The 23,109-nt window shown below is 37.7% G+C and overlaps 7 protein-coding genes across 10 annotated transcripts; 3 read left to right on the forward strand and 4 right to left on the reverse strand.

Moving 5' to 3' along the window:
- Window positions 1–106: 106 nt before the first annotated feature.
- LOC124176415 (dolichyl-diphosphooligosaccharide--protein glycosyltransferase 48 kDa subunit) lies at window positions 107–2,214 on the reverse strand. Its single transcript, XM_046557683.1, has 3 exons — window positions 2,037–2,214; window positions 1,239–1,865; window positions 107–960 (listed from the first exon to the last, which is right to left on the reverse strand). Exons 1-3 carry the CDS (start codon window positions 2,176–2,178, stop codon window positions 416–418), a joined length of 1,314 nt encoding a protein of 437 aa, XP_046413639.1. The 5' UTR covers window positions 2,179–2,214; the 3' UTR covers window positions 107–415.
- Window positions 2,215–2,307: 93 nt separating this feature from the next.
- Window positions 2,308–6,192, forward strand: LOC124176418. The gene is made up of 5 exons (XM_046557693.1): window positions 2,308–2,886; window positions 3,591–3,894; window positions 4,003–4,263; window positions 4,323–4,475; window positions 4,585–6,192. Exons 1-5 carry the CDS (start codon window positions 2,600–2,602, stop codon window positions 4,741–4,743), a joined length of 1,164 nt encoding a protein of 387 aa, XP_046413649.1. The 5' UTR covers window positions 2,308–2,599; the 3' UTR covers window positions 4,744–6,192.
- On the reverse strand, window positions 4,858–8,435 carry LOC124176421 (NECAP-like protein CG9132). Of its 3 annotated transcripts, none has more exons than XM_046557697.1 (4): window positions 8,341–8,435; window positions 7,759–8,018; window positions 7,099–7,495; window positions 4,858–7,027 (listed from the first exon to the last, which is right to left on the reverse strand). In XM_046557697.1, the coding sequence occupies exons 2-4, from the start codon at window positions 7,842–7,844 to the stop codon at window positions 6,761–6,763; spliced, it is 750 nt and encodes a 249-aa protein (XP_046413653.1). In that variant the 5' UTR covers window positions 7,845–8,018; window positions 8,341–8,435; the 3' UTR covers window positions 4,858–6,760. The 3 variants fall into 3 exon arrangements, with proteins under 3 accessions (XP_046413653.1, XP_046413654.1, XP_046413655.1); XM_046557698.1 differs by having other exon boundaries at window positions 7,759–8,012; window positions 8,341–8,434; XM_046557699.1 differs by lacking the exon at window positions 8,341–8,435 and having other exon boundaries at window positions 4,858–6,243; window positions 6,754–7,027; window positions 7,759–8,010.
- On the forward strand, window positions 8,162–10,904 carry LOC124176419 (tRNA methyltransferase 10 homolog A). The gene is made up of 6 exons (XM_046557695.1): window positions 8,162–8,273; window positions 8,455–8,792; window positions 8,875–9,184; window positions 9,261–9,407; window positions 9,662–9,767; window positions 9,855–10,904. Exons 2-6 carry the CDS (start codon window positions 8,548–8,550, stop codon window positions 10,052–10,054), a joined length of 1,008 nt encoding a protein of 335 aa, XP_046413651.1. The 5' UTR covers window positions 8,162–8,273; window positions 8,455–8,547; the 3' UTR covers window positions 10,055–10,904.
- A 723-nt stretch (window positions 10,905–11,627) lies between these two features.
- On the reverse strand, window positions 11,628–14,419 carry LOC124176420 (reticulophagy regulator 3-like). The gene is made up of 6 exons (XM_046557696.1): window positions 13,842–14,419; window positions 12,843–12,968; window positions 12,622–12,718; window positions 12,308–12,458; window positions 12,071–12,199; window positions 11,628–11,942 (listed from the first exon to the last, which is right to left on the reverse strand). Exons 1-6 carry the CDS (start codon window positions 14,066–14,068, stop codon window positions 11,671–11,673), a joined length of 1,002 nt encoding a protein of 333 aa, XP_046413652.1. The 5' UTR covers window positions 14,069–14,419; the 3' UTR covers window positions 11,628–11,670.
- A 417-nt stretch (window positions 14,420–14,836) lies between these two features.
- LOC124176423 (U6 snRNA-associated Sm-like protein LSm2) lies at window positions 14,837–16,385 on the forward strand. Its single transcript, XM_046557700.1, has 4 exons — window positions 14,837–15,087; window positions 15,172–15,239; window positions 15,743–15,833; window positions 16,025–16,385. The coding sequence occupies exons 1-4, from the start codon at window positions 15,085–15,087 to the stop codon at window positions 16,148–16,150; spliced, it is 288 nt and encodes a 95-aa protein (XP_046413656.1). The 5' UTR covers window positions 14,837–15,084; the 3' UTR covers window positions 16,151–16,385.
- A 270-nt stretch (window positions 16,386–16,655) lies between these two features.
- LOC124176417 (LIM homeobox transcription factor 1-beta) lies at window positions 16,656–21,580 on the reverse strand. Of its 2 annotated transcripts, XM_046557691.1 has the most exons (5): window positions 20,848–21,580; window positions 19,244–19,663; window positions 18,846–19,151; window positions 18,256–18,354; window positions 16,656–17,454 (listed from the first exon to the last, which is right to left on the reverse strand). In XM_046557691.1, the coding sequence occupies exons 1-5, from the start codon at window positions 20,963–20,965 to the stop codon at window positions 17,198–17,200; spliced, it is 1,200 nt and encodes a 399-aa protein (XP_046413647.1). In that variant the 5' UTR covers window positions 20,966–21,580; the 3' UTR covers window positions 16,656–17,197. The 2 variants fall into 2 exon arrangements, with proteins under 2 accessions (XP_046413647.1, XP_046413648.1); XM_046557692.1 differs by lacking the exon at window positions 18,256–18,354.
- Between the last annotated feature and the right edge of the window lie 1,529 nt (window positions 21,581–23,109).

The raw sequence follows: 23,109 nt of genomic DNA on the forward strand, positions 1-23,109 counted from the left end.
TTTTCTACGATACGTTTTGAACGTAAAATTAAATTTCAACGAATAGAATATTTTTCAAATATAATTTATAGGGTATTGAATCAGGTGATCGTTTTACACATAAGTATAAAATTTTCGAAATTTTATTGTTCTCTATCAACTCTGTATACTCTTAGCATTATTACCAATGGTAAAACTGTCACAAATGTGAAGCTATTTTCTTACAGCTAAACTTAATATTGAATTAATTGCAGAATACATTCCAATGAAATTTATCGGGCTACAGTAACAAACTCAAGATTTATCAAGATATTTTACAGAGAAAACTTCATGTGTTCGGTACATTGCAGTCGAGATTTGTTACACGGTGCTTGAAATAAATATAATTTAAAACATGTAGTTCTCAGAGAGTCTGTGGTAATCGAAGCTGCTACTACTACTCTGCTTTCGATTTGACGTCTTCTTTGTAATGCAGGAAAACAAAGGAGAATAAAAATACGCCTCCCATCATAGAGAATGCGCTTACATAATAGGGGAATGCACTAGGTATGAATCGCTCATACTGCGTATGTTGTAGGGGGCGGACAGAGACCTGTGTTGTACTGTACAGGTGAGTTATCCCAATGCGGTTATAATCGACTTTGAACTGATAGACTCCATAGACGTCTGGAATCTTGAATCTCGCTTCGTAACGGCCATTATCCAGTTTCTGCAATTTTGTACGAACGAAAGGATCTATCCTGACAAATTCCAACTGCAAATCATCAGCTTCATACGGAATCCATTTGTCCCCAGCTAGTTGTTCTATTGTAATGGTATACACGACGTCGTCCATCACAGTGTAAGCTGCAGGTGGTTCTTTCTCACCTGACTTCTTATGACTTACAGAAGAGGCACGAATCACACCGCTCTCTTTAAACACCCATTTAGACATAGCTTTAGCAACTGCTTCGTTTCCAGATTTCTCGTACTTCTGACCTCCTGAAAAGAATAATGAACTTATAGAATCGTAATTAAAGCCATTAATACTTTATTAAATGTAGCAACTGTTGGGAATTATTCGATATTTGTTTATTGTATAATAACATTAAATATTCTTGAGTCTCTGATCAAATGAAACAAATGCATAAGTCATATGAAAAACTCAACCATATAACGGTAAAATTCAAGACAACGCATGTTTCTATTGCCAATTAAAATATCGAGCACAATAAAGCAATATTACACTGGCTGCCACTAGAACATGTAATATAACCTACCTTGAGCTTTTTGAACAGAGCTAGTGAAAGCTTCGTCACTAAAGAAGAAAAGTGATCCAGAGAATAACACTCTAGCATTATTTCGTGCCTGGAGAGCAGCAATTAAGAGAGTATTTTTTCCAACAGCATGAGGATATTCTTTGACCGGTTGATCTGGGTTGTACGAATAAGCGGAACTAGACGCAGTCAGCAACTGGAGGACTAGCGGGTTTTCAGTATCAGCAACAAGTCCGGTTCCTTGGTAAAGTAGGGGAGGAATGTTTTTGTCTCCGATGATCACTGGAGCATTAATTAGGTTTTCTGTTTCCGCTACAATAGTTGTGTGCTGACCCAAATCAGATACATCATAGTTCATGTGGTCTATGACAGCAGCCCCCTCCTCATCTACTTCAAATCCGCATTCCGAGGCTAATTCGCGGAGTACGTCTCCTGACTGAGAAGAACCAGCGACTAGGACATTTCCTCCTCCATCAATGAACTCGGTCACAGCGTCAACACTGAGAGCTCCACCAAATTCTTCGACCGATGGTGCAAATATTATCAAATGCGAGTATAAATATTCACCATATTTTGATAAAACGAGGTTCGCATCATCGGCTAACTTGAATGTCAGTGTATAACCTCGTTCTGCAAAATAGAAAAATTTTATTACTTTAGTTTATTACGAACGGGTATAATTTTTGAAAGATGTATTGAGTGATTAAAGTTGGTGTGTTAATTTTAAATAGGGTTATTGATTGGGCGAAATGAGCTGTATGGTGATTAGAGTGAGTGTGCAAGTAAAGGTTTATTACAGACCTTGCAGGGATTTGAAGAACATTGAATGTGTCTCTCGGATGGCTAGATTATCCAGCAAGACTAATGTCTCGCCACCGGCATTCGCCGATGCCAAAAAGCAGAGAAAACCCAAAAACACACTGGTCAAAGACATTTTCAACATTTCGACCGCTGACTTTGTTGCCACGAAGCTCGACTGCAGTGAAACGGAAATGAGCTGTAGTGAATATACAGCCAACACCACAGTCAAAAATAACTATAGCATCGCAAAAAAGTTGAACTTGTAATGACTCGCTTTTTATTTGTCCGTTTAATTTTCAATGATGTTGATGAAATTATTGACTAAATGCAGAGCTTTCGTTATTATACAGACACGGTAAATTATCAAGACGTTACATGCAATTCGTAAGTGAAGTTTTATTGGACACCCTGTAGAACACGGTTGTCGATTAGCGAAATAACGACTAGCAGAAGACAGTCGAGTCGTGCTAAAGAAAGCTGGGGAAGAGAAGTCCCAAGATCCGTAAGATTCACAATTCGCGAAGAGGGTTGGAAATTGTTATTAGCCACCAACTTGCGGCGAGATGTGGGCCCGTGCCCGTGTCATAATTTACGCGTTATATTTCTTAGTTATTCAGGTGAAGTTGATAAATTCTCGCACATCCTGGCGACTGAACGCGGATAAGGTTGTTAAGGCAGTGTCGGAAATTTCATCTCATGAAGATGAAGACCCAATTTTTTATATCTTGGCGAGTACCATTAACCTGGGCAATGGTCAAGGGTGGAGCAAAACAGACTCCAAAAATGAAAACCAAAAGTTGGATTTATTTTGCAACGACTGCAAAAACTTTATTAGCGGGAGCTATGACCGGTAATTTATTAAAAATTCATTTATTATTACAACTTAGCGTACCCAAGGATGCAACCCGAACAACCTTCTGCAATATTATGCTGTTGCTCTCAAACGTCTATGTAGCGCTGTGCTTTAGCAAATCAATATGATTGTTTATAAATTTATTACTTCACTAAATTTCCGATGAAACAATGGTAATTTCAATATCACTCACTCTGTACAGCAAAACAAAGTCACACTTGTTTCCGCATTTTTTTTACAGCTATATCCCAAGGCACGTTAACATACATTGTTTATTTTCAATTTTTTACTTTGACCTTCTATTCTATGAATCCTCATTTTATGATTTATTTTTGGATATTCCGAGCATGTCCAACAATATTATTGTCATTAAAATAAAAAGTATGAAATAGTATATAAAACAATCGATGTATGTACGTACATACTATGTAAGTTGATGCATTTTCAATGTGAATATTTCGTTAGTCTAGTATTGCTATTTTATTATTCTTTGTAAGTTTTCATGACATTATTTCCCTATAACATATATTTTTGTCGACTTATTCCCGATGATCGTAATTTGATATGCATTAACTATTTTTGGCTAATAAGCTGCGATGTAATACCCAATGTAGTGTTTTGTTTCACCCGTAGTTAGTGTTTGCGTGTGGGTTGACGTTCTTTCAGCTCTAAGAAAGCCTTAAATTTGGTCCCCTTGGCAGACGGCTATCGTCATTTGCTTTGATGGACACACCGAACGTGACGGAAACTTTTCCCTCTTCATCTCAAACGTCAACAGAAAAATTTAATTGCAATTTGGTCCAGCGATGCGAAGAGGGAATTCTTGACTGTGGAAAGCCAGTTAATTTTACATATTACGACAACTTAGTTGGGGTCATCAATAGAAATAAACATCCCCTTGTACCAGAACCTAATGTCGCACTTATGTTTAAAAAAAGAGGTGCTAAAGTCACGGACATCGACATTGATTTGTTGGAAAAACGTTTGAAGAAGGCAAAAAGAGAGGTATGACTGGTCTTGATTCGGTTCATGTAAATACTAGAATAATAAGTAGTAAAAAACCATAGTCATGTGCTTTTTATTTCTTCTTTCTAATTTATTTTCTTATTTTAGAAACCAAAGTCCGTTCAACTGTATAATCAAATTGGTAATTTTTGGCGCATAAAAGGAAATGCACAGCGTTCCATAGAATGCTTTAGAAGAGCATTGGCTGTTTCCCCGCACAATGCAGAGGTATTGTTAAATTTAGCAAGAGTTTTACTGGCTCTACAATATTTGGATGATGCCACTTACTTGGCTAGGCGGTCGTTGGAGCTGCAGCCACCAGATCGCAATGCGTGGGAACAGTATCTCACTTTAGGACAAATATTTAAGGTAAAAATTGAAATTTTAAAATGAAAAAGATGTGATTACATCTGAAAAATTGTGTCTAGGCTTACGGTCACTTCCAAGAGGCAGCTGTACATTTGCGACATGCTTTAGAGCTGAAACCAGATCTTATGGATGCAGCTGACGCTCTAAAAGAGGTCGAATCACTTCCAGCCGCGAGTGTGCATGCCTACACGCTATTGATTATTGTGTGCCTGGTGAGTGAACAATATTAATTATGAATTTGAAAAGCATAATTGATAATATTCAGCTTCTTCGCTATCGTTTTTTAGGGTTCAATCAGTGATAAGATTGATTAACTTTCAGGTTTTAGGAGTTCTTTTGGTAGTTCTGAGCAGCGTGGAATGTGACGAGGATTCCAGTCTAGCATCAGAGCAACCCCAGAGGTCGGCGCGTCATTTTAATCGTGCACTAGCTATGCGGAGCTTGCGGCTTGGTGTATCTAGAAATAAACGTTGCGGATAAGTTTCAAAGTGTTGTGACTATTATGGTAGAATACATGTTGCCAACCATAATAAGTGATGTAATTTAACTCCCTATTGAGTGGTATTTTAACACTATTTGTATCAATCACTGCAATATCGTACTAACTATGCATTTTATTATATCGACAGACATAAATATATATTATGTAATAGAATATAACAATATACGATTCTGCTATCAGTGCTTCACGCCGTAAATTGGACCCCAACACATAACTTGTCGGTACACATAAGTATAACAATAGACCATCTTGCGACGCACAGACTGTATAGTTGACATTTTTTTCTCTTTTGAAGTAAATATATTGTATACTATGGAATGGAACTTATTAATTTTTCTTCTTATTTCTGTTTCATATAACATGGCCCTATATGCTATATTCCAAGATATTATAATTATCTTTATTTTTTAAGAATATTTATGTATTATACGCGCATGTTATACGAAAAAAGAAATTACCTAACTGATAATATATTCATGCATATTGTGTCACAGGACAAACGTATTGCATGCTCGTTAATATCGGCGAAAGAAAAGTAATCAAATCTCTTTTGCCAATTTAAAATTCGTCTTCTTTTCGGGTGTTTGACAATTTCTATTTTTTTTCTGAAATAATTGGTTCCACTTATATATTAATGGAAAATGGATAATCGTTACATATTATGTACAGAAATTGCTTACATGCAATTCAGTTCACGAATAATCGAGTTTTAACACATTGGATATAATTTTTTTTAGAGGGTATGAAAAACTGGTGGTAGCTGTGTAATGTATTTCGATGAATATGTTAAGTTTCAATGCATTGCTTGTACAACTTGCTACTAATTTCATAAGTATAAACCTAAATATTTTGAATGCTAAACAGTTTAGTTTTTTTCTTCAAGTTTTCGTTTTCAAGTCTGTTACTTAATTGAGAATGATAACGAACTATATAACTCTATAGTTATTCAATCACAAACTTAACTTATAGTTTTCAGTAACACCTAATCTTTGTAAGTCAAAAAATGTATAACTTAAAAATTATACTTGTCTTATTTCAAGCATGCCGCTGCTATCAATTGCAACTTCATATAATGTTTCAATCATCCGGTATTTTACCCCTTTAAATACTATAGCAACACAATTAAGTTATCTTGTTGTATATACGCATACCTACACACACATCTCTTATGAATACACATATGTATACCTTTTCTATTCATTGTGATTTATGTAGGTATGGGTATTGCACACATTCATCTATGTTAACAGGATTTTTTCAACTCTTTTAATATATACAAACATCAAAAGCTAGCAACAATTCAGGCCTTGTTTGTAACAGGATAAATTCGCAAAATGCGTTTAAAAATCCTTCCTACCGAGTGATTCCGAATTTGTGCATCGGGATGTTTTGCCAGTCGTTTGCCGTGAGGATCACGCGATTTTCTACTCTTTTGAAAAAACTCACAGCTACATATTAGACACAGAGACATCCTTCACCTGATGATTATAAAATATAAGTCACAAACAATACTTAGATAATAGATACAAAAAAATATATGATTCTAGGCTACATTAAAGACCAAATCACTATCGAGAACACATACTAGAAATCACCCTAAATACTGATATCAATTGGGTGGCACAAACCATCTATAGCGCAAAGTCAATAAATTTCTTTACTTTTTCAATGATTAATGCGTTACTTTTTTAATTCGAGTCCTTATATAATTCCAACAGTAGTCAAATTAGAAACTGAAATCAATCATGGAATCGATACCTGATGGACACAGAATTTCATACATAGAAATATGATAAAAGCAAAACCGAATACTGTGTATTGTCTGAAATCGAACTCATTGCCATGTAAAAACCAGTAACTATAGAAATATGCGTTAGATATCTCCGAATATGTTACATTGTAAACATTTCATTATTGAACTAGGCAATGTGATAAACAATAAGTATAGATATCCTAATCTATATCATATCTGAACCTCAAACTCTTACATCTTGATTAGAATTGTACCCAGCTGGCATTCGTTGCGGTTGCAACGGACCCAGAAGCCGGTGGTTGTTGAGTTGCACTTGCAAATTCTCCCCATTCAGAACCAGTCTGAGCAGGTTGATTTGGCTGCGTTTGGAACGATCTGTGAGCTGGTGAAGAGGTTGGGGTTCTCGCTGGAGGTGGGGCTATTTTTACGCCACCAGGGGGTGGAGGTAAACCAAGCGCTGCGTTTCCACGAGACTTGGATTTTGAGGAAACCTCACTGCCATCTTTTTTCTTCAAGAGAAAGTGAAATTTTTTGTAAGGTGAAAACGTAGTGAATTAATAAAATAATAACAATAACATACAGTAATTTTCATGTTGATTTTTATCGTCTCTCCCTCTTTGAACCTAAGATCCAACTCCTGCTTTGGAACATCTTTTTCCTTTTCAATCTGATCTCGGTTCTTCAGCCACTTGAAGTGATCTTGAAGAGCAACGTTTAGATCAAAACTGTCCGATCTGTCTAGGAATCCAACTCCAATGAACGCGGATCTTCCATTGTCGTCTTGTATTCTCAGTACAAAATATCTCGAAGAATCTGTAACTGGTTCAACCGCAATACCAGGATACGTATCGATTGGACATTTAGCAAACAGCTCTCCAGAAACTTTGTCTTCGAGTTTAATGGTAACGGCATCACCTTGCGATACCAGTCGCATTCGTCCTGTCCACGACGGCTCCTCAAGATTCCAATCAGCTGCTCTATTTGTGAATAATAAGGATTGTAATCAGAATGTTGTAAAATAAACTTTGATTTAGATGCGAATGAATAAATAAATATACTTTATATTTAGCGAATTCGCGAATTTTTATTAAATTTTGACGTATTAATAGAGATTGTGTTAGGCTGAACTTTCTTCCTACAAATAAGGGAAATGACAGACAGTAAAAAATTATTGCGTCAAATAGGTCAATTGCAATAGAAATTGGGTGGTCAAAATTTTGTCAATAAAAGCTGGTCTTACCGATAACCCCTATTCGTTGACCTTGGTGGAATTTTAAAGACGAATACTTCAGATTTAACAAGCAAAATACTCTCGTACGTTTCCATCACGAGCGAAATGTTTCGATAGTCAGGTTTCACCTAAATTTCAATCCAGACTTGACACGAGTACGTTTTGACAACTCGTTTACACACTGACAAATCTCCGGCGTGATGCGATTAACTTTATCTCGAGTCACGCCTCCTCCGCCCACGCACCTTCCGTTGTGTGTTTGGCTATAGCTGTAGCGTTCCGTTATAATTCCGTTGGACAACATAGACAGGAGATTGAAGATAATCAATGAGGCGTATGAGCTGTTTTCTGCTGTTTCGAAATTATACGTTTATAGGAAAGAAAATGATTTTTATCCATTATTAGTATGAAATTGTCGAGAAACCGTAAATTTCGATACACTAAAAGTAAAAGGATCAATAAGCCTTCTATATTTAGATAATTTTTGTTTCACTTGACATCGCAACATAAATCTCGCTCACTGGGTAAATTCCAAAAATTCTTTTATATCTACTTATTACTAGTGCTAAATAACAAAGGTGACATACGTACGAATATAATAATATAATACTAAAGTCTGATTGTTTACATCATTTACATATAATATGGTTGGAGCCAGTAGCTTGGTGCGGCAAACTTTTCAGCTAAACTCACATATCATTCTAGGAACTTTTGTCTGACCATGCGCAGGAAGTTTAGTTACCTGGAATCAGAGTCAAATTGTGGTTAAATTCAATTTAACTAACCTCGACAAATAGCATGGCCCAAGTAAGGTTAAGTTTTAACGAACAAATAACAGTGTGGGCCAACAGAATGGAAGGCATGGAAATGGTATGTGATACTAGTGTGGAGAAGATTGAATCGGCGGCTGATTTGAGCACCGAAATATCGAATTCTGATAAAGTTGACGCTGACGACAAAGTGGCGCTAAATTTATTGAGCAAGAGTCAATTGAAAAAGATTAAAAAGAAGGAGAAATGGCTTGAAAGAAAAGTTGAAAAAAGGTGTAGTAATTTGTGGAACATAGGTGACATCAGTACTAAATACTATATTAATTGCCAACTTACACTTTCTCTACATATTCAGGCAGAATGAACGAGCCAAGGCGAAGAAGAGGCGTGCGATTGCACGGGCCAATAATATAGATTTGGGCCCATCGCGTAAAGCATTGAAGAAGTCTACGATGGCTGACAGCAGTTGCAAACTTACAGTGACTATAGACTTGTCATTTGATGAATTAATGATAGACAAAGATATTGCCAAACTTATTAAACAAATATTAAGGTGCTATACACTAAACAGGCGAGCGTCAGCTCCGATGCAATTTTCATTGACTAGTTTCAATGGGAAATCAAAACAAGAAATGGCCAAACATAATGGATACGAACATTGGGATGTGAGCGAGATGAGATATTTCCTTAATAAAAATAATATTCACACTAACATTAACCAATTGTCTTCAACTATTGCAGGTTCAATTTTACTCCGAGTCATATTTGAACAAGTATCCAAAAGACAAGATAATTTACCTCACTAGTGAATCAGAAAATGTTATTGAATGCTTGGACTTTGACTGCATCTATGTTATTGGTGGCCTTGTAGACCATAACTCTCAAAAGGTGCTGTTCAGATCTTCAAATTTGACATATCAAATTGACATAACAATTTAGGGAATAAATTTATTTTGGATATGAGGATTAATTAATACAGAGCACCGAATAAAAGTATTAACTCTTTTGTTGCGATAAATATGTGGTAAATCTTGTGTGTCACTTTTGTTGCTTTTCTGAGTCATAGAGATATTACAAACTCTGCGATTGATAATTTTTTTTCTTATTATGACTTTACCACATATTTCAAATACTCCATGCAGGGATATTGTTACAACCTTGCTGTAAAAAAGGGAATAAGACACGGGCAGCTGCCATTAGCAAAATTCTTACAAATGAAAGCTAGAAAAGTTTTAACTGTTGATCATGGTAAGTGAGATGGATGATTATTTAAGTTAAATTATTAGGTTTCTATTTGGCCAGTGCGCATTACTAACAAATGATTATTATTTTCAGTTTTTGAAATACTACTCAGAGTCACTGAAGGTAAAACTTGGCAGGAAGCGTTTTTGCAAGTATTACCGGAGCGAAAAAATGCCCAACCTGTATCAAAGGGTTCAAGTGATGCTTTAGAAATTATGAAAGATATCATTAAAAGTGACTTAGAAGAGAGCAGTGATCGCTATACAAGTGAACAACTCAAAGATTCTGCGTGACAAACGTTCATCGAAAGCTAAATGAAAACTTAAATCTGAGGCCGTCGAAGTAAATAGAGATGCAATACTTATGAAATATCACTGAGTTTAAAAATAAAACACCGTTGGAAATACTGCATATGATACAAATTAAATGCATCATGATGACTCTAGTCCGAGGATGACAACAAGAAAACAAATAAATTATTCAAGGTATGCAATTTAAGATTCTTTACTTGAAATGTGATTGAGGCAGTTAGTTTGTAGATGAATTTTTCCTGATTATCACATATGGCAAGTAACGGTTTTGGAATATAATACTATTAAGATATGTATTTATTATTTCAAAATTACGAGAATCATACATAAAGCAAATTCGTTTTGTTTAGTGTAGTTATGATTCACTGCTTATCATAATAAGTACATATGTGGGTAAATAAATAAATTTCGGCTATTTATGTACTAATTGTACAGACTCAACCGAACAAAATTGTTCAATAAGATCATTACTTGTTTTGTTCAGCCTGTACTATTGTAAACATTCTTTTCTCGCGTTTATTGATTTTTTTTTCATGAAGTCATAAGATGATAAAACCACTTATGATATCACGATTTTCAATACCATCCATTTACGAAAATCTAATAGGTTTTGTCAGAGAAAACTTAGTTCAACTGTAATATTTGAGTGTGGATAATTTATGCACGCTACAGAGGTTCTCAAAAATATGATACGTAAGTATGTATGGCTCTTGTACACAAGTTTTCTTCTCGAATTAATTACTATTTAAAACGGTCACTATTACAATAGTCGCCATCTGTGAATTGATATCAATAACCTGTTTCAGTTTTGAAATATATTTCCATTCGGTCACAGTTGTCGAAAAATTTAGTTGAGTCTCATTAAGATGTCTGCAGTTGACCTGCTGTACTCCAAAATTTCAGAAATAGTCTATCTTTCCTTGTTTTTGATCCACTTCTATTCTCACAATTTTGTTCAAGTTGAGTGGTTGACATAAATTATTAGATAAAATAATTGCGATTTCTTGCATCACAAAACCCATGTCCACATCTATACTTTAAGAATAAAATTGCCATTGATGTACATTATAATCAAGATCTGAAAATATCTGTAATATCATATAATAATTAAGGAACCCAATTCATTGCTAAATTTTATTGCAAATTTTCGAAACAAGCATGACACATATCTGAGTCTTGCCTGTTATATTTGTAATAATAATTATATCAAAATTATTATATCCACCTGTTAAAATCTACCTTCTTGTGTCTAAGAATAATCACACCACTTTGATATTACCAAGAACCAGTTAACCGTATCCCAACCAATATCTGTAATCACATCTTTTACATTGAACAAAGTAATTCAAGAATTATATACCCGTATATTTGGTTATAATATTCAATATTTTGAATTCAAAATTAATCTTTTTTTACGTACTGTGTATTATCAATTGAAGTAAAATCCAGCATTCATCATTTTCACTTACTGTGTATCGTAAATTCAAGTAAAAGACAACATTCATCATTTTCACAGCCAAATCAGGTAAATGGTGTGATTGATTCAGATGCGAGATATTATCAATTGTTATATATTACACAAAATTTATGTCAAACCTCTAAACGTTCTTGACATTTACAACTTCACGAGTGTCAATTATTTCAAATTCGCTGTCGCTGTCGTCGCTATGTTGAGAAATTTTCTGTGGCTGAAGTTCGGCTTCTTCCTCAGATGATGATCCTCTTTCAAAATGACCACTTTGGAACTTAATGCCATCAACTTCAGCATCGTCGGTACTTAATTCCAATTCGGACAGTTCCAAACCGTCTGTGCTACCGTCTTCATGGGAAGGCATTCTTAGACCAACCAATTCTTTGTCATTAAGAGGATCTGTGAGTGAAATTACTATATAAGATACTAGAAAACTATCTCTGAGTTAAAGTATCAGTAATGTGAAAAAATGACTTCAACCCTCAGCGGTGTTGCTATTGTTACAAATCAAAGTGTAAAAACTGTACCAATTTGATTTTCCACTGACAAACTAGTCGGTGTAAGACTTTGATCCCCACTTTCTCCTGCTCGCTTTAACACTTGTAAGTTATCTTCTGTAACCGCAGGCAGAAACTCTTCTATTTCGCTATCCCATTCTGTAAGAATAATTCTTCAGATTAATGCTTGGTTGGTTCTTCAAAAATTTTAACACTCTATCCAAAACAGCTGCAATTTATCTTGATCAAGTCTCACTTGTCATTCACCTTTAGACGTCATAACTTTGCACGGTATATGCAAAAGAATCCCAGGTCCTACTAAGATACTCATTAAAATTGTGTAAGCTAAAAGTGTCCCAGAAATTGCTCGTCCTGTCAGCCAGAGACCCAACGAAACTGCACAAGTAGAAGCGCAGAACTGAAGGGAAAAGGAAAGGCCATAATAGAAAATACTTACTTTTATATTATTCAACAGCTATAGATAAGATTAAAATAAATTTGGCATGTGAATTGAAGGAACGCGATTAAACTCAAATAAGTAAAAATAATGATGTAATATTTATTAAATGAAAACATCCTACCACTCCTGGCTGTTGTTTGCGCAATTGCTTGAGGTTGTCAACACCAGACTTTAGCTGACGAACTATTTTGTTCAGCTGCTCTGACTTGACATGTGGGCTGTAAACACATGATTTGTTATCTGTGTTATTTATCATTATCGAATAACCAAAAATGTTACATTGAAGAAAATCTCTTACCGATGAATCCATGCAAATGTGAAATGTCAAAAGCAATAACTTACGTCGCTACAGTTGGTGATTTATTATCCTTTTGGGCCTGTGTCTCAAGGGTGCTGTAGCAGAGGACCACAACTAGCGCAGCACTGCTGGCTGCCGCAAAACCGCGAACCTCCAATACGACAATTCCCCTGAAAAAATTGAGATAAAAAAATGTATAACTGTTCGTAGTTATGCTAAAATATCGAAGATCATAGTTTTTTGATTATTATGTTCGGTAACAGGTAAAAATTTGTAATTAGACTTACAATGAGTCAAAGGTTCAATAAAATGTTCTATCAATTGAAAAAAACAAGTTTGTGTATCACCACTACAGATAAGATCTGATTTATCTTCCAGCGTCACTTCCTGAATACTGGTCGCACAGAATTGAGTATAATCATGTGTTCATATCAATAAAAAAAAAACAGATTATACATATTCAAGGCTGAATAATACATTGCAATAGTATCTCATTAAAGTTTATATACAAATTCACACTGTCTTCCGATAGCTTGTTGTGAATATCTACGCTGTGAACAGCTGATAATTAATACATTACATTCTACGGAGTTAGACTGTATAGGTAAAGTTCATTTGCTCATATGTACACATACGACGCTGAAACAAATTTACAGCAATAGCTATGTTTCACCATCAAATTCAATACCTCTACTTTACCATGTTACAAAATCAATTTTTAGTTAAGAAGAAAGACGCCAGCAGACCGAGAGTTATAATTTATTTTCATATGAGAAAAATAAAGTTTTTACTCTTACAATATTCGATTCATTAACTTGTATGATTTTATATGATTCTGCAAATTTTAAATTCCCATTGTTATCGCTAGAAACATTTTTAGAGGTATAAACAGAAAATGCTGAAAAAGGTGGCACGACGTGTTAGCTTCTTTTGTGATCATATAAATTGCAAATCAATTTTTATGAGAGTATGGTAAATTTAGTATGCGATAAAAAGAAAAAGCGAAAAAATGTTCAGCCAACGGGTAATATCGTGCAACTTACCAGAACAATAAATTGAAGACAATGACGACAGAGATACTATTCACTGAATTCTCCCAGAGCAAAATGCTTTCCAGAATTGTTAAAAATCTGTTGGACGTGTTAAAGTTGTACTTAACGTCTCCGGGACGATTATTTTCGGACGTACATTCGTCGTATTTTTCGGGGACATTTTCCTTCTCCCGAAGCCTCCAACGAAAATAATACGCGATGTTAGTTAATTTCTCCATGACTTGATGAAAAAAAAACCTCCTAAATGATTTATCAGTTATTGTTTTTAACCAGCATGGCACTGTTAAAAACTCGTCTCCGTATTATTTTTAGCGCGTGACAACGAAATTTTGCGACAGTCAGGCACACACCCCCACTTTGTTGTGTTCTATCTTCGATCTATTCGGTAGAAATTTTCTTCGTCTTTTATTCTATTTTATTCCTAACATACGAGACTTTGTCCCCGTCGACAACCGCAACAGTAAGATCTCCGATAATCGCTGCGCAATAGAAGCTCACGTCAAGCCCTAAACGCGCAATAGTATCTTCGCAATCCTTAGGACTGCGTAGGTCTCAACTACGTTTTCGCACTAATGGTTCGTGAAAATTGCGATGTTTGCCTACAGCGAAACTGATGTTGGGAACCATGTGGTTCACCCCCACCACCTCGCAACGTTCAACCGTCCTTCTCCGACCTGGATATTCCCCATGCTGTTCTCTCCGTCCGGTGCATTCGCGTACCTTCCTTTCTCTGCTGGAGCGCTTTAAATATATCTATCCTTTTTAAATTACGTAAACCGTATTTATCACATTTCTTCTCTTTGTTCCCAACTATGTACATTTACATCCAAATCTCAACTCGATCCAGGCCAAATAACGGAGCTTCTATACCGTACGAATCAATACGGTACATCGATTATAAATTTTAATTTTATTCACAGTTTTCAATTGACGTTTTACCAAAATTTGTTAAGTCATTAGCGTTATTGTGCACATTTGTGCGTACCTATACGTACATATTGGGAACGAAGTTGCCTGTCCTTCCGCTCATGCGTCCCGCGCGCATTAACCCATGATTCTTTTATCAATACGATACCTCGACATTCCATCGACTATCGACCTAAAACTAGGCATCTGGACTATCGATATCTAGCTGCGTGTCGAGAGCGTTACGTTCGGCTTTGTAACGAAGCGGCATAACCTCCAAAATTGAACGAGACACATAACCTGTGATTTTCTATGTTGTTCGGTAAAAATGGTTAGCGAAATATTTAAAAACGTCTTTGTATATTCTATACAGTTGAGGGGTTATAATATTGGTCTTATTTCTTCTCTTTTACAGTTATTCTACTCGTTTTTCAAATCTTTGGTCGGGAAGGACGTCGTAGTGGAGTTGAAAAATGACCTGAGGTAACGTAAATATGCAACAATAAATCGTAAACATTCTCCGCATAATCTGCCGTGGTTAAATATACTTCCATTCAGTATTCGAGATTCGGAAGATACGGAGAAATTCAACAACGTCAATGGTCCACATACATGTACTTGAATAAATATGAATACAAATTCCGGGTTTGCAGATAGTCAGTGTTCTCAGTTTGTTGTCACTCGGTTCTCAAACTTGTCATTCGAGCTTTATTCGTTTTATTTGAGTTGTGAGAGTTATTTCTATTGTTGTTATCATACGATATGTTTGAAAGCTCCAATTACAATTTTCAAATGTTACAAGTTTTTTTTCTGTATCCATTCTAAGTTAACAAGCAATCCTGTTCACTTTTCTGACCGATTGTAACTCAGTCCATTTTTTCATTTCTGTCTGCAATCTAAATATTGATCAAACTTGCATTACGTATTATTCTTAGTCAGCTTTTGCAAATACCAATTACTCACCGTTGTTATTATTATATTTTCAGTATTTGTGGTACCTTACACTCTGTGGACCAGTATCTGAACATCAAGCTCACAGACATCAGTGTGACGGATCCAGATAAATATCCTCACATGGTTTGTAAAGTTACCACATGTTGATCAGTAATGTATGTTATAAGAAACTATAATCCGGCGAAGCCATTATACAATAACACGTATTAAACATTTACTTGAATTATTCTATGTCTGGAGATATCCTACTTTCCTTAATTTTGTGATTCGGCAGTACAGAATTACTTGATCCAATTTTTGGTCGTCTGTTACAGTTGTCAGTGAAAAACTGTTTCATTCGTGGTTCTGTAGTGAGGTACGTTCAACTTCCTGGAGACGAGGTTGATACACAGCTTTTGCAAGATGCTGCACGGAAAGAGGCAGCTGTACAAACCCGATAACAAATCAGTACCAGTAATGCTTACATGTATATTACGATTTACAATAAGACGTATTATAGACCGTTATGTTCAGTACGGTTTGATTGATAAAGTTTAATTTATTTAAATTTAATTTACGAAACGGGTGTTTATTCACGTTTGTAACAAATCACTGAATCTGTTGTCAACGGTTTGGCGAAAGTTCAAAGCAACATGATTGTAAGAAACTACAAATAAAACTTATTTTGTACGAATAGCAGATGTCAATTTTTTTGCGAATTCTTGGATCTTGAATAACGTGAGAAATTGAACGATTATTTTGTGTAATTATTTATCCCATACGTGCTTGAGGTACAGTGTTATGTCATTTTATTCGGGATTTGTTGCCAAGAGAATTTTTGAATTTACGTATCTATTGCTAATCAGGTCGGGTTGAAAATAATTATTTTTTATATCATTACTTCTGTCCAAAACCAAATAGAATCCTCCCATATTACAGTTTTTCGGTAACGATATTTGGTTTAGCAACTTTTTATTATTATAATATATTAAAGTACACTTATTATTAAACGTAAATACAAATATTCTTCTACATCTCTTTTATTTGGTATCAATCTTCATATTTAAAACTGAAAATCGATGTTTCAACGAAGTATATATATACGGTAAAACTAAAGCAACGGATTATTCTTTGGATTTAGCTATATACGATGAAATAAATACACGTAACTGGGTGATTAATTTTTTTTTTTTCAATAAATTAAAATATATATAAGTAATCATAGTATTGGTTGATCAAAATAATCGGTATCTCAGAAGGAAGTAAGTTTAAAAATCAACAACTCGAACGACAGCAATAATAGTTTACCAATTCTACGGGTCATCGAAGAAAACCTGACTAGAACAATATTACACAGCAGGTCGTTGAATCTCTACTCGTAAAAGGTACATCTACATACATGCGCGTACTTTGTTCGTTTCGTTTGAAAAATAATCTTCGAGTGAAATTCATTACGCGTAAGTTTCAGTTTAAGCTTCATCAAGCCCCAGCCTCCAAGGCTCAAACCCCTACGCGTGTTCGCCGCTAAAATAACTGCTTTGCATCATGAAGAGTTTGTCTATCGGATTATGCATCGCGGCGTGTAGGCTCTGGGAAAGTGTCGGCGCTTCGTGCGGGGGAGGTCCGTGATGGGAATGAGGCCCACCAGGATGACTCCCATCCGGGCCCCCGTTATCCCCATCCCCGATATCGAACCCGGCCTCGGTACCGTCCAGAGAAAGGTCACTGCTGCAGAAACTCTCGCCGGAATGTCCCGCGTATGTGTCTGAAACGCAGATGAGGAAAATATGCAAAATCGAAAACATCAGAGTATCTTGGTTGGTATTTAAAATCAGTCAACTGTAAGACAAGGTTCGATTTATTCGAGGTACTTCGCAGTGCGCTCATCCTCAGTGAATTAACCCACAAAAAATAAACTGAGCCAACGATGCAAAGTGTATATCGAATAAAATAGTCTTCTCGAAGAAGGAAATGGGGAAGGAATTGAGAGTGAAGTTCGAGGATCGCGAGCGTCTGCACTAACGATGAGTGACATTTCCAGTCGTGTTTACTGCACGGTGCAATTTTTTATCGTTATCAGAAAAAATATATTTCAGAGTCAAAGATAAAAATGAGTTTTATAGCTGTAATCTGTAAATCTAGTATGGTATATATATGCATGTGTTAATATTCTCTTTGATCATGGTCCTTGTACCATATTGTCTTGTAACTATTGCGATAAATTGATATTGTTGCAACAATAAATTGTTGTCAAGGCCTTGTTTAGCTGAAAAATGAAGGGAAATAAACAAACAGATTCAATGTTGGAATAGTCAGAAAATGTAGTACTGGCAATTACAATCCGCGCTCTCAATAGTAATACCAGTACTAACAACAGTAATTTCCGCAGTATCGAAACTGTTTCTGTGACGACATGTTTCCTGGTAGAATTTTCCATTAACTGCAAAAAATGAAGTTATTCTCGGCGCATGGACATTTCACATGTGAACGAAAGCTCGTGTCAGATCTGGTTGGGCAAAATTTGGGAAACGAAAGCGGCGGCGACGGTGAAGCGTCAACAACTTACCGTCGGGTGAGTAAGGGTTGTTGGGGTTGAGCGGCTGCGTGGCCGAAGGGAAGCTGGAAGAATCCCCGTCGCGCATGCTCAGCGCGTTCAAGTAATGACCTGTGAACGAGACGGCATAGAAGAAAGGTGACAAACCCACACTGCGGAAGAGAGAGAGAGTGAGAGAGAGAGAGAGAGAGAGAGAGAGAGAGACTCGGTGCCACGGAGCCCCTCCTTATATTCTTTAACTTATAAAACTGACGGGGTAAAAGACCTCCCTTATGCCTCTGGGCGACACAAGACTTCGCGGGGTCGTCTTCCCAGGAATTTAACGCCCGTCACCCGGTGACACATGCCTCGCAATATCCGTTCCGCAGTTAGGCGGGGGCTCTGCTCTTTAAGATTTACGTTTTCGCATGTCGACTGACAGACTGAGAAACATGAAAGGAAGAAAGAAAGTGGAGAGGAGCAAATAACGCGAGCATTTATTCTCGATCGCTGTTGGCGAAGTTTGCGACGTAGGTTCACGTAAGTAGTCAATCGTGATCGGAGAGGGGATCGTGAGGCTCGGTATTAATTACAGAGAGTTCCGCGCAAAGTTTAAAACTCACTATGATCGCTGTGAGGACTTTCCCCGGCGCGTTCCTCCTTCGGTTCCTTTTCGGCGCCAGGTTCCGCCTTCGCTTTTCTCTGAAGTTTCTTCATCTTCGCCCTCTGATTTTGGAACCAGACTTGCACGACCCGAACACTGAGACCAGTGTCTTTGGCGAGAGCCTCGCGCACTTTTCTGCAAGGCTTAGGCGACACTTCGAAGGACGCTTTGAACTGGCGTCTCTGAGCGGAAGTCAGAATAGTGCGGGGCCTTTTGGGACCGCGCCGCCCGTCCGGAGGTCGACTTTCGTCCAGGAGGTCGTCGTCTGGAAACATTCGACGCCAAGTAGTACTTTTAGTTGCATCGTTATGCTCACGCGCTCATGATTGCAGGGGTAAAATATTTCCAAACGCATACCTTGAGGACTGTGAACGTAACGCTCGTGCTCGAAGTCTCTTCTACATATGGGTTGCCCCTGTCTCAGGATGAAATGAGCCCCTCGAGGAAGGCTCTGTCCGCACATGCAGCAGGCGAAACATTCGACGTGAAAGAAGAGGCCGGCCACCCGCATCACGAGATCCGAACATCGAATCTTTTCCATGCATCGGCTGCACTTCACCGCGAATATGCGCTCGTAGTCCACCCTGCAGTAGAGCTTGTGATCCCGGGTGAAACAGGTGTGAACCAAGGGAGACGCGCATGCAGCGCAAGAGAGGCAATCCTCGTGGTAACTTTTCTCTCCTACTCGCATTACGTATCTGTCCGCAATGCCTCGACCGCAAGCTGCGCAAATCGCCTCTAGGAGTCCCGCCTCCGTCTTCACCGACACCGTTGGCTCTTTAACAATAACAATTGTACAATGAGCAGGGTTGTTGTGATGCTGAAAAACTGGAACAAGTCCCGGTGTTTGGTTAAAAATATAAATTTCGGAATTAGTTATTGACATTCGAAGAAAAATAATTGTCCAACTATTGCGTTATATGATTAAAATTAGCAGATCATTATTAAACTCGATGTGATAACAATCACCGGAAAGTTCGGAAAATTACTTATAAACCAATTCAAATTTGTAGGGAAAAAGTAACGTATACTTATTCCACGACATCTGGAAAATTCGGAGATATTAGAAAATAAACGAATACTATGTTAGATATATACTATCACTGTGGTTCCATAATAATCAACCTTGACTCTGTTTACATCTATACAATTTAAGATCAAACTATTTTCCCTGTATTGTTTGCGAACGTTGAGTACGAACAAATGACCAGTTTCACTGATCATCATTAAAAGGTATATTTTGCTGAGCAAATAATATCGGTTGACCTGTAGTTCATCGTTGGTTACAGTGATTCCCATGTGATTTTATTAAAATTCTTTTGATTATTTTTACGTCAGCGAGAGCACCGGACGATTTAAAAATTAAAAGCTGATCGGATGGCTCGGCGGGAGTCTGGTGCAGCTACTGCGAGAGCTGATCGACATCTGTTGCAGCGCCCGGAGTTGAACCACGGGGAGGAATTCAAGTATTTGACGAGAGATACGTCATTCAAACGCCACTTCGAGTGCCAATAAAGGCACTCTGCACATACGCGTAGCTTTGTGCAAATACATACCCGCGTATTATATTCTATATCCACGTCCTAAGCACGTATAGTACAAGCTATGACCTGCGGTGTTATTGCGTTTGCTCCGCGCTTTCGTGCTTCTTCTGGATCCGCGCGGAACACATCGATATAATATCACGGACGGATTAGTCGGGAACGTAAATTGGCTGTCGCATTAGCCGAGATGTCAGTTTGAACGCATCGAATTTAGGAAAATGCAATTCGTTCGATACTGTAACGAAACGCGACCGGATCATTTCTCGCCTGTTTAAACCAACTCGATCGCTGAACACTGATATTTACACTTCACTCGAAGCTTTTTAGACTGTGCAAACGAATGATTGCAGGTGGTATAACGCAACACGGGATGGGTCGATTAGTGTAATGGATCAGACTTTTTTTTAACGTTCTCACCAGAGTTATTGTTGTTCATTCCTGGAGGGAAAGACATTGTTGGTGTCGGTAGCAATGGTTGGCCCGGTTCTCCAGGGTGGTTGTTTGGCCCTGGGGCCGACGGGTAGAATTCCAGCATGTTCGTACGCCTTAAGGATATCGTGGCTGAAGAATTTCTTCGCAACACTCGCAACGAGTCCCAGCCGCGGCTGACCAAGACGAGAATCTACTACTCGAACGGCGCAGATACCGCGGTCAGGATTGATCCTCAATTGGGTGCAGTGAGATTATTACAGCGGCGTATAAAAATCTCGATAAGAAAAGAAAGACACGTCCACACACATAACATTCACTGTAATAAAATTCAGTCCTTCGATGCCTCGCGTGCACAAATCTTTTATCCACTTGTCTGTAATATACATAAACTTGTGCACTTTCACAGTCCGTGATTAATTGTAAGTAGATTTGTTATTCTTCCTCAGAATCGCAACTTCTTGAGCTTCTCGCGAAGTTTTTTTTTTGTTTCGACCTCTTCGCACGTGGCTCTAGACACCAGCGCGAAGTTTCGAGTCCCGTGTCTCGATAACTCTCAAAGAAAAATTCGTGCAGTTGTAAAAGGGTTTTCATCCGATGTTGCCAATCGATCCTCCGATGCCAAGGACACGTTGATCCGCAAACAGTGACCGTCGTCGTCGTCGACGCCGTCGTCGTTGTCCAGCTGGTGTCTTCCTCGTCGTGCACCGTCGGCGTGGCGACTTCGCTGCGCGATGACAATTTTTTGACAGACGGGAGCATGTGCGTCCTGCGTCTGCCGGACAGGAAAATCATCCCCAACCCCCGAGCGGCGCCAAGCTGGGCGTAGCCTGAGCAAAAGCTCAAAGGCTTTACGCCGATTGGTCGTAGCCAGGGACTGCCTCCTCGTTTGCTCAGGCGGGGGTGGACGCCGGTGGTTCTCAAACCGGCACTTTCACCTCGGATCAATATATTCAACGGGCCACGAGTACGAGGCATAATGAATACGATTCGCGAATGGTTTAGTGCCTGCAAACTCGGTATTGGAACTCTCCAAGGCTCGTATAGATTACTGTCACGTACGTCAACGAATTTCTCTCTTGAAGCGAGCTTTTCCCTTTGTCAGTTCGGTAAATGCAATTTCTATTTAGTCGCAAAGGAGTGGAAAAAATAAAAATAAAAACAAATTGTTCGTTTAATGTGACGAGTAGAAATTATATATAAATTATACTTGTCAAAGGGATTGCGATACTTTGTCATAAGATTGCAGAGCTCGTAATTTACTCAGGATCGAAGTGTACTCTAAATAATTCCGTAAGTGTGCTTTCCGTATGATCTTTGAAAATTATGCGAATATTTTTTGCAGAGTAAAATAATTTGAGTGTCCGTCTATCTCGTTGCTTCTTGATCATAGAAATCACATGAAACACATTCGAAGTTCCGTTTATAAAAAAATTGATCCTGTAGTTTTTTCCTCTGTCCAATCGTAAGTCGGATGTTTTTGAAATGTATGATATAATATGTGGGTTTTACGGGTCAAGCTTGCGATTTTTGAATGGAATATTCTCAAAATTACCACTTACTGTATCATTATCCCACGATTCAGCGATCAGATTTTTTCAAGTTTTATTTATCCAAACGGCGTACAGAAATGAAAAGACCGTTTCTTAATCCTTACATCGAGTGAAAGATAGTTCCAGATTTAAGGTTAATTATGAGAACCTTTTATGAAGTATTGCTTAAAAAAAATATCACCATTTATCAAGACAGGGTCGAAGATTTCAGAGACACATCATGCTGAAACTTGAACGCAATCTCGCATTTAGTATTCAGTAAAAGTTCTTTTATCATTGAGGTCAACTTCAATGTGATAAAAAATGATATCACGTGTTATACAACTCTTTGGGTTTCTTGATCGTTGATTAATACACGTTGGGTGAGATTCGCCCTAAATGTGCCCGAGGGATCGCATCGAATTAACGAGCTAGACTAAGCAGGCGTAGCATGTCAGTCCTGCATAGTTGGAGCCCCTCTGCCGTCGGTGCATAGAGACAAGCACGTGTTTCCCCTGAATACCTTACTTGCGCAAGAGAGAGAGAGCGGGGGCTGCAACCCCCTGCGAGCCAAACCCTGCTGTAGGTCATTGCCAAAGTTTCATGCCCAACTAGCCGTGTCATTGAGGGAACGAGCCGAGGGCGAATATGGTTTTGTTTGGTAAACAACGGAGACGAAGGATTCGCACAATAAGGGCATAACCGATTTTGCATTCTA

The sequence above is a fragment of the Neodiprion fabricii genome, chromosome 2 (genome assembly GCF_021155785.1).
Source record: "Neodiprion fabricii isolate iyNeoFabr1 chromosome 2, iyNeoFabr1.1, whole genome shotgun sequence".
Classification (NCBI taxonomy): domain Eukaryota; kingdom Metazoa; phylum Arthropoda; class Insecta; order Hymenoptera; family Diprionidae; genus Neodiprion; species Neodiprion fabricii.

Bases quoted from the DNA above. Each gene is read 5' to 3' on its own strand.
- LOC124176415 (XM_046557683.1), bottom strand. From the start codon at position 2,178: ATGTTGAAAATGTCTTTGACCAGTGTGTTTTTGGGTTTTCTCTGCTTT. The intron at 1,866-2,036 runs GTCTGTAATAAA...TCTATTTTGCAG, and splicing joins GTTCTTCAAATCCCTGCAAG to AACGAGGTTATACACTGACA. The intron at 961-1,238 runs GTAGGTTATATT...TATTCTTTTCAG, and splicing joins CTCTGTTCAAAAAGCTCAAG to GAGGTCAGAAGTACGAGAAA.
- LOC124176418 (XM_046557693.1), top strand. From the start codon at position 2,600: ATGTGGGCCCGTGCCCGTGTCATAATTTACGCGTTATATTTCTTAGTT. The intron at 2,887-3,590 runs GTAATTTATTAA...TCCCCTTGGCAG, and splicing joins ATTAGCGGGAGCTATGACCG to ACGGCTATCGTCATTTGCTT. The intron at 4,476-4,584 runs GTGAGTGAACAA...ATTAACTTTCAG, and splicing joins TATTGATTATTGTGTGCCTG to GTTTTAGGAGTTCTTTTGGT.
- LOC124176417 (XM_046557691.1), bottom strand. From the start codon at position 20,965: ATGCTGGAATTCTACCCGTCGGCCCCAGGGCCAAACAACCACCCTGGA. The intron at 19,152-19,243 runs GTATGCGTTTGG...GAATGTTTCCAG, and splicing joins TTACGTTCACAGTCCTCAAG to ACGACGACCTCCTGGACGAA. The intron at 18,355-18,845 runs GTGAGTTTTAAA...TCTCGTTCACAG, and splicing joins AAGTCCTCACAGCGATCATA to GTCATTACTTGAACGCGCTG.
- LOC124176421 (XM_046557697.1), bottom strand. From the start codon at position 7,844: ATGGAAACGTACGAGAGTATTTTGCTTGTTAAATCTGAAGTATTCGTC. The intron at 7,496-7,758 runs GTAAGACCAGCT...ATTCACAAATAG, and splicing joins TCAACGAATAGGGGTTATCG to AGCAGCTGATTGGAATCTTG. The intron at 7,028-7,098 runs GTATGTTATTGT...TTTCTCTTGAAG, and splicing joins AAATCAACATGAAAATTACT to AAAAAAGATGGCAGTGAGGT.
- LOC124176423 (XM_046557700.1), top strand. The intron at 15,240-15,742 runs GTAACGTAAATA...TTATATTTTCAG, and splicing joins GAGTTGAAAAATGACCTGAG to TATTTGTGGTACCTTACACT. The intron at 15,834-16,024 runs GTTTGTAAAGTT...CGTCTGTTACAG, and splicing joins CAGATAAATATCCTCACATG to TTGTCAGTGAAAAACTGTTT.
- LOC124176419 (XM_046557695.1), top strand. From the start codon at position 8,548: ATGGCCCAAGTAAGGTTAAGTTTTAACGAACAAATAACAGTGTGGGCC. The intron at 9,408-9,661 runs GTGCTGTTCAGA...TACTCCATGCAG, and splicing joins TAGACCATAACTCTCAAAAG to GGATATTGTTACAACCTTGC. The intron at 9,768-9,854 runs GTAAGTGAGATG...TATTATTTTCAG, and splicing joins AGTTTTAACTGTTGATCATG to TTTTTGAAATACTACTCAGA.
- LOC124176420 (XM_046557696.1), bottom strand. From the start codon at position 14,068: ATGGAGAAATTAACTAACATCGCGTATTATTTTCGTTGGAGGCTTCGG. The intron at 12,459-12,621 runs GTAGGATGTTTT...TTTTCCCTTCAG, and splicing joins GCAAACAACAGCCAGGAGTG to TTCTGCGCTTCTACTTGTGC. The intron at 11,943-12,070 runs GTACAGTTTTTA...TTTCACTCACAG, and splicing joins GTCAGTGGAAAATCAAATTG to ATCCTCTTAATGACAAAGAA.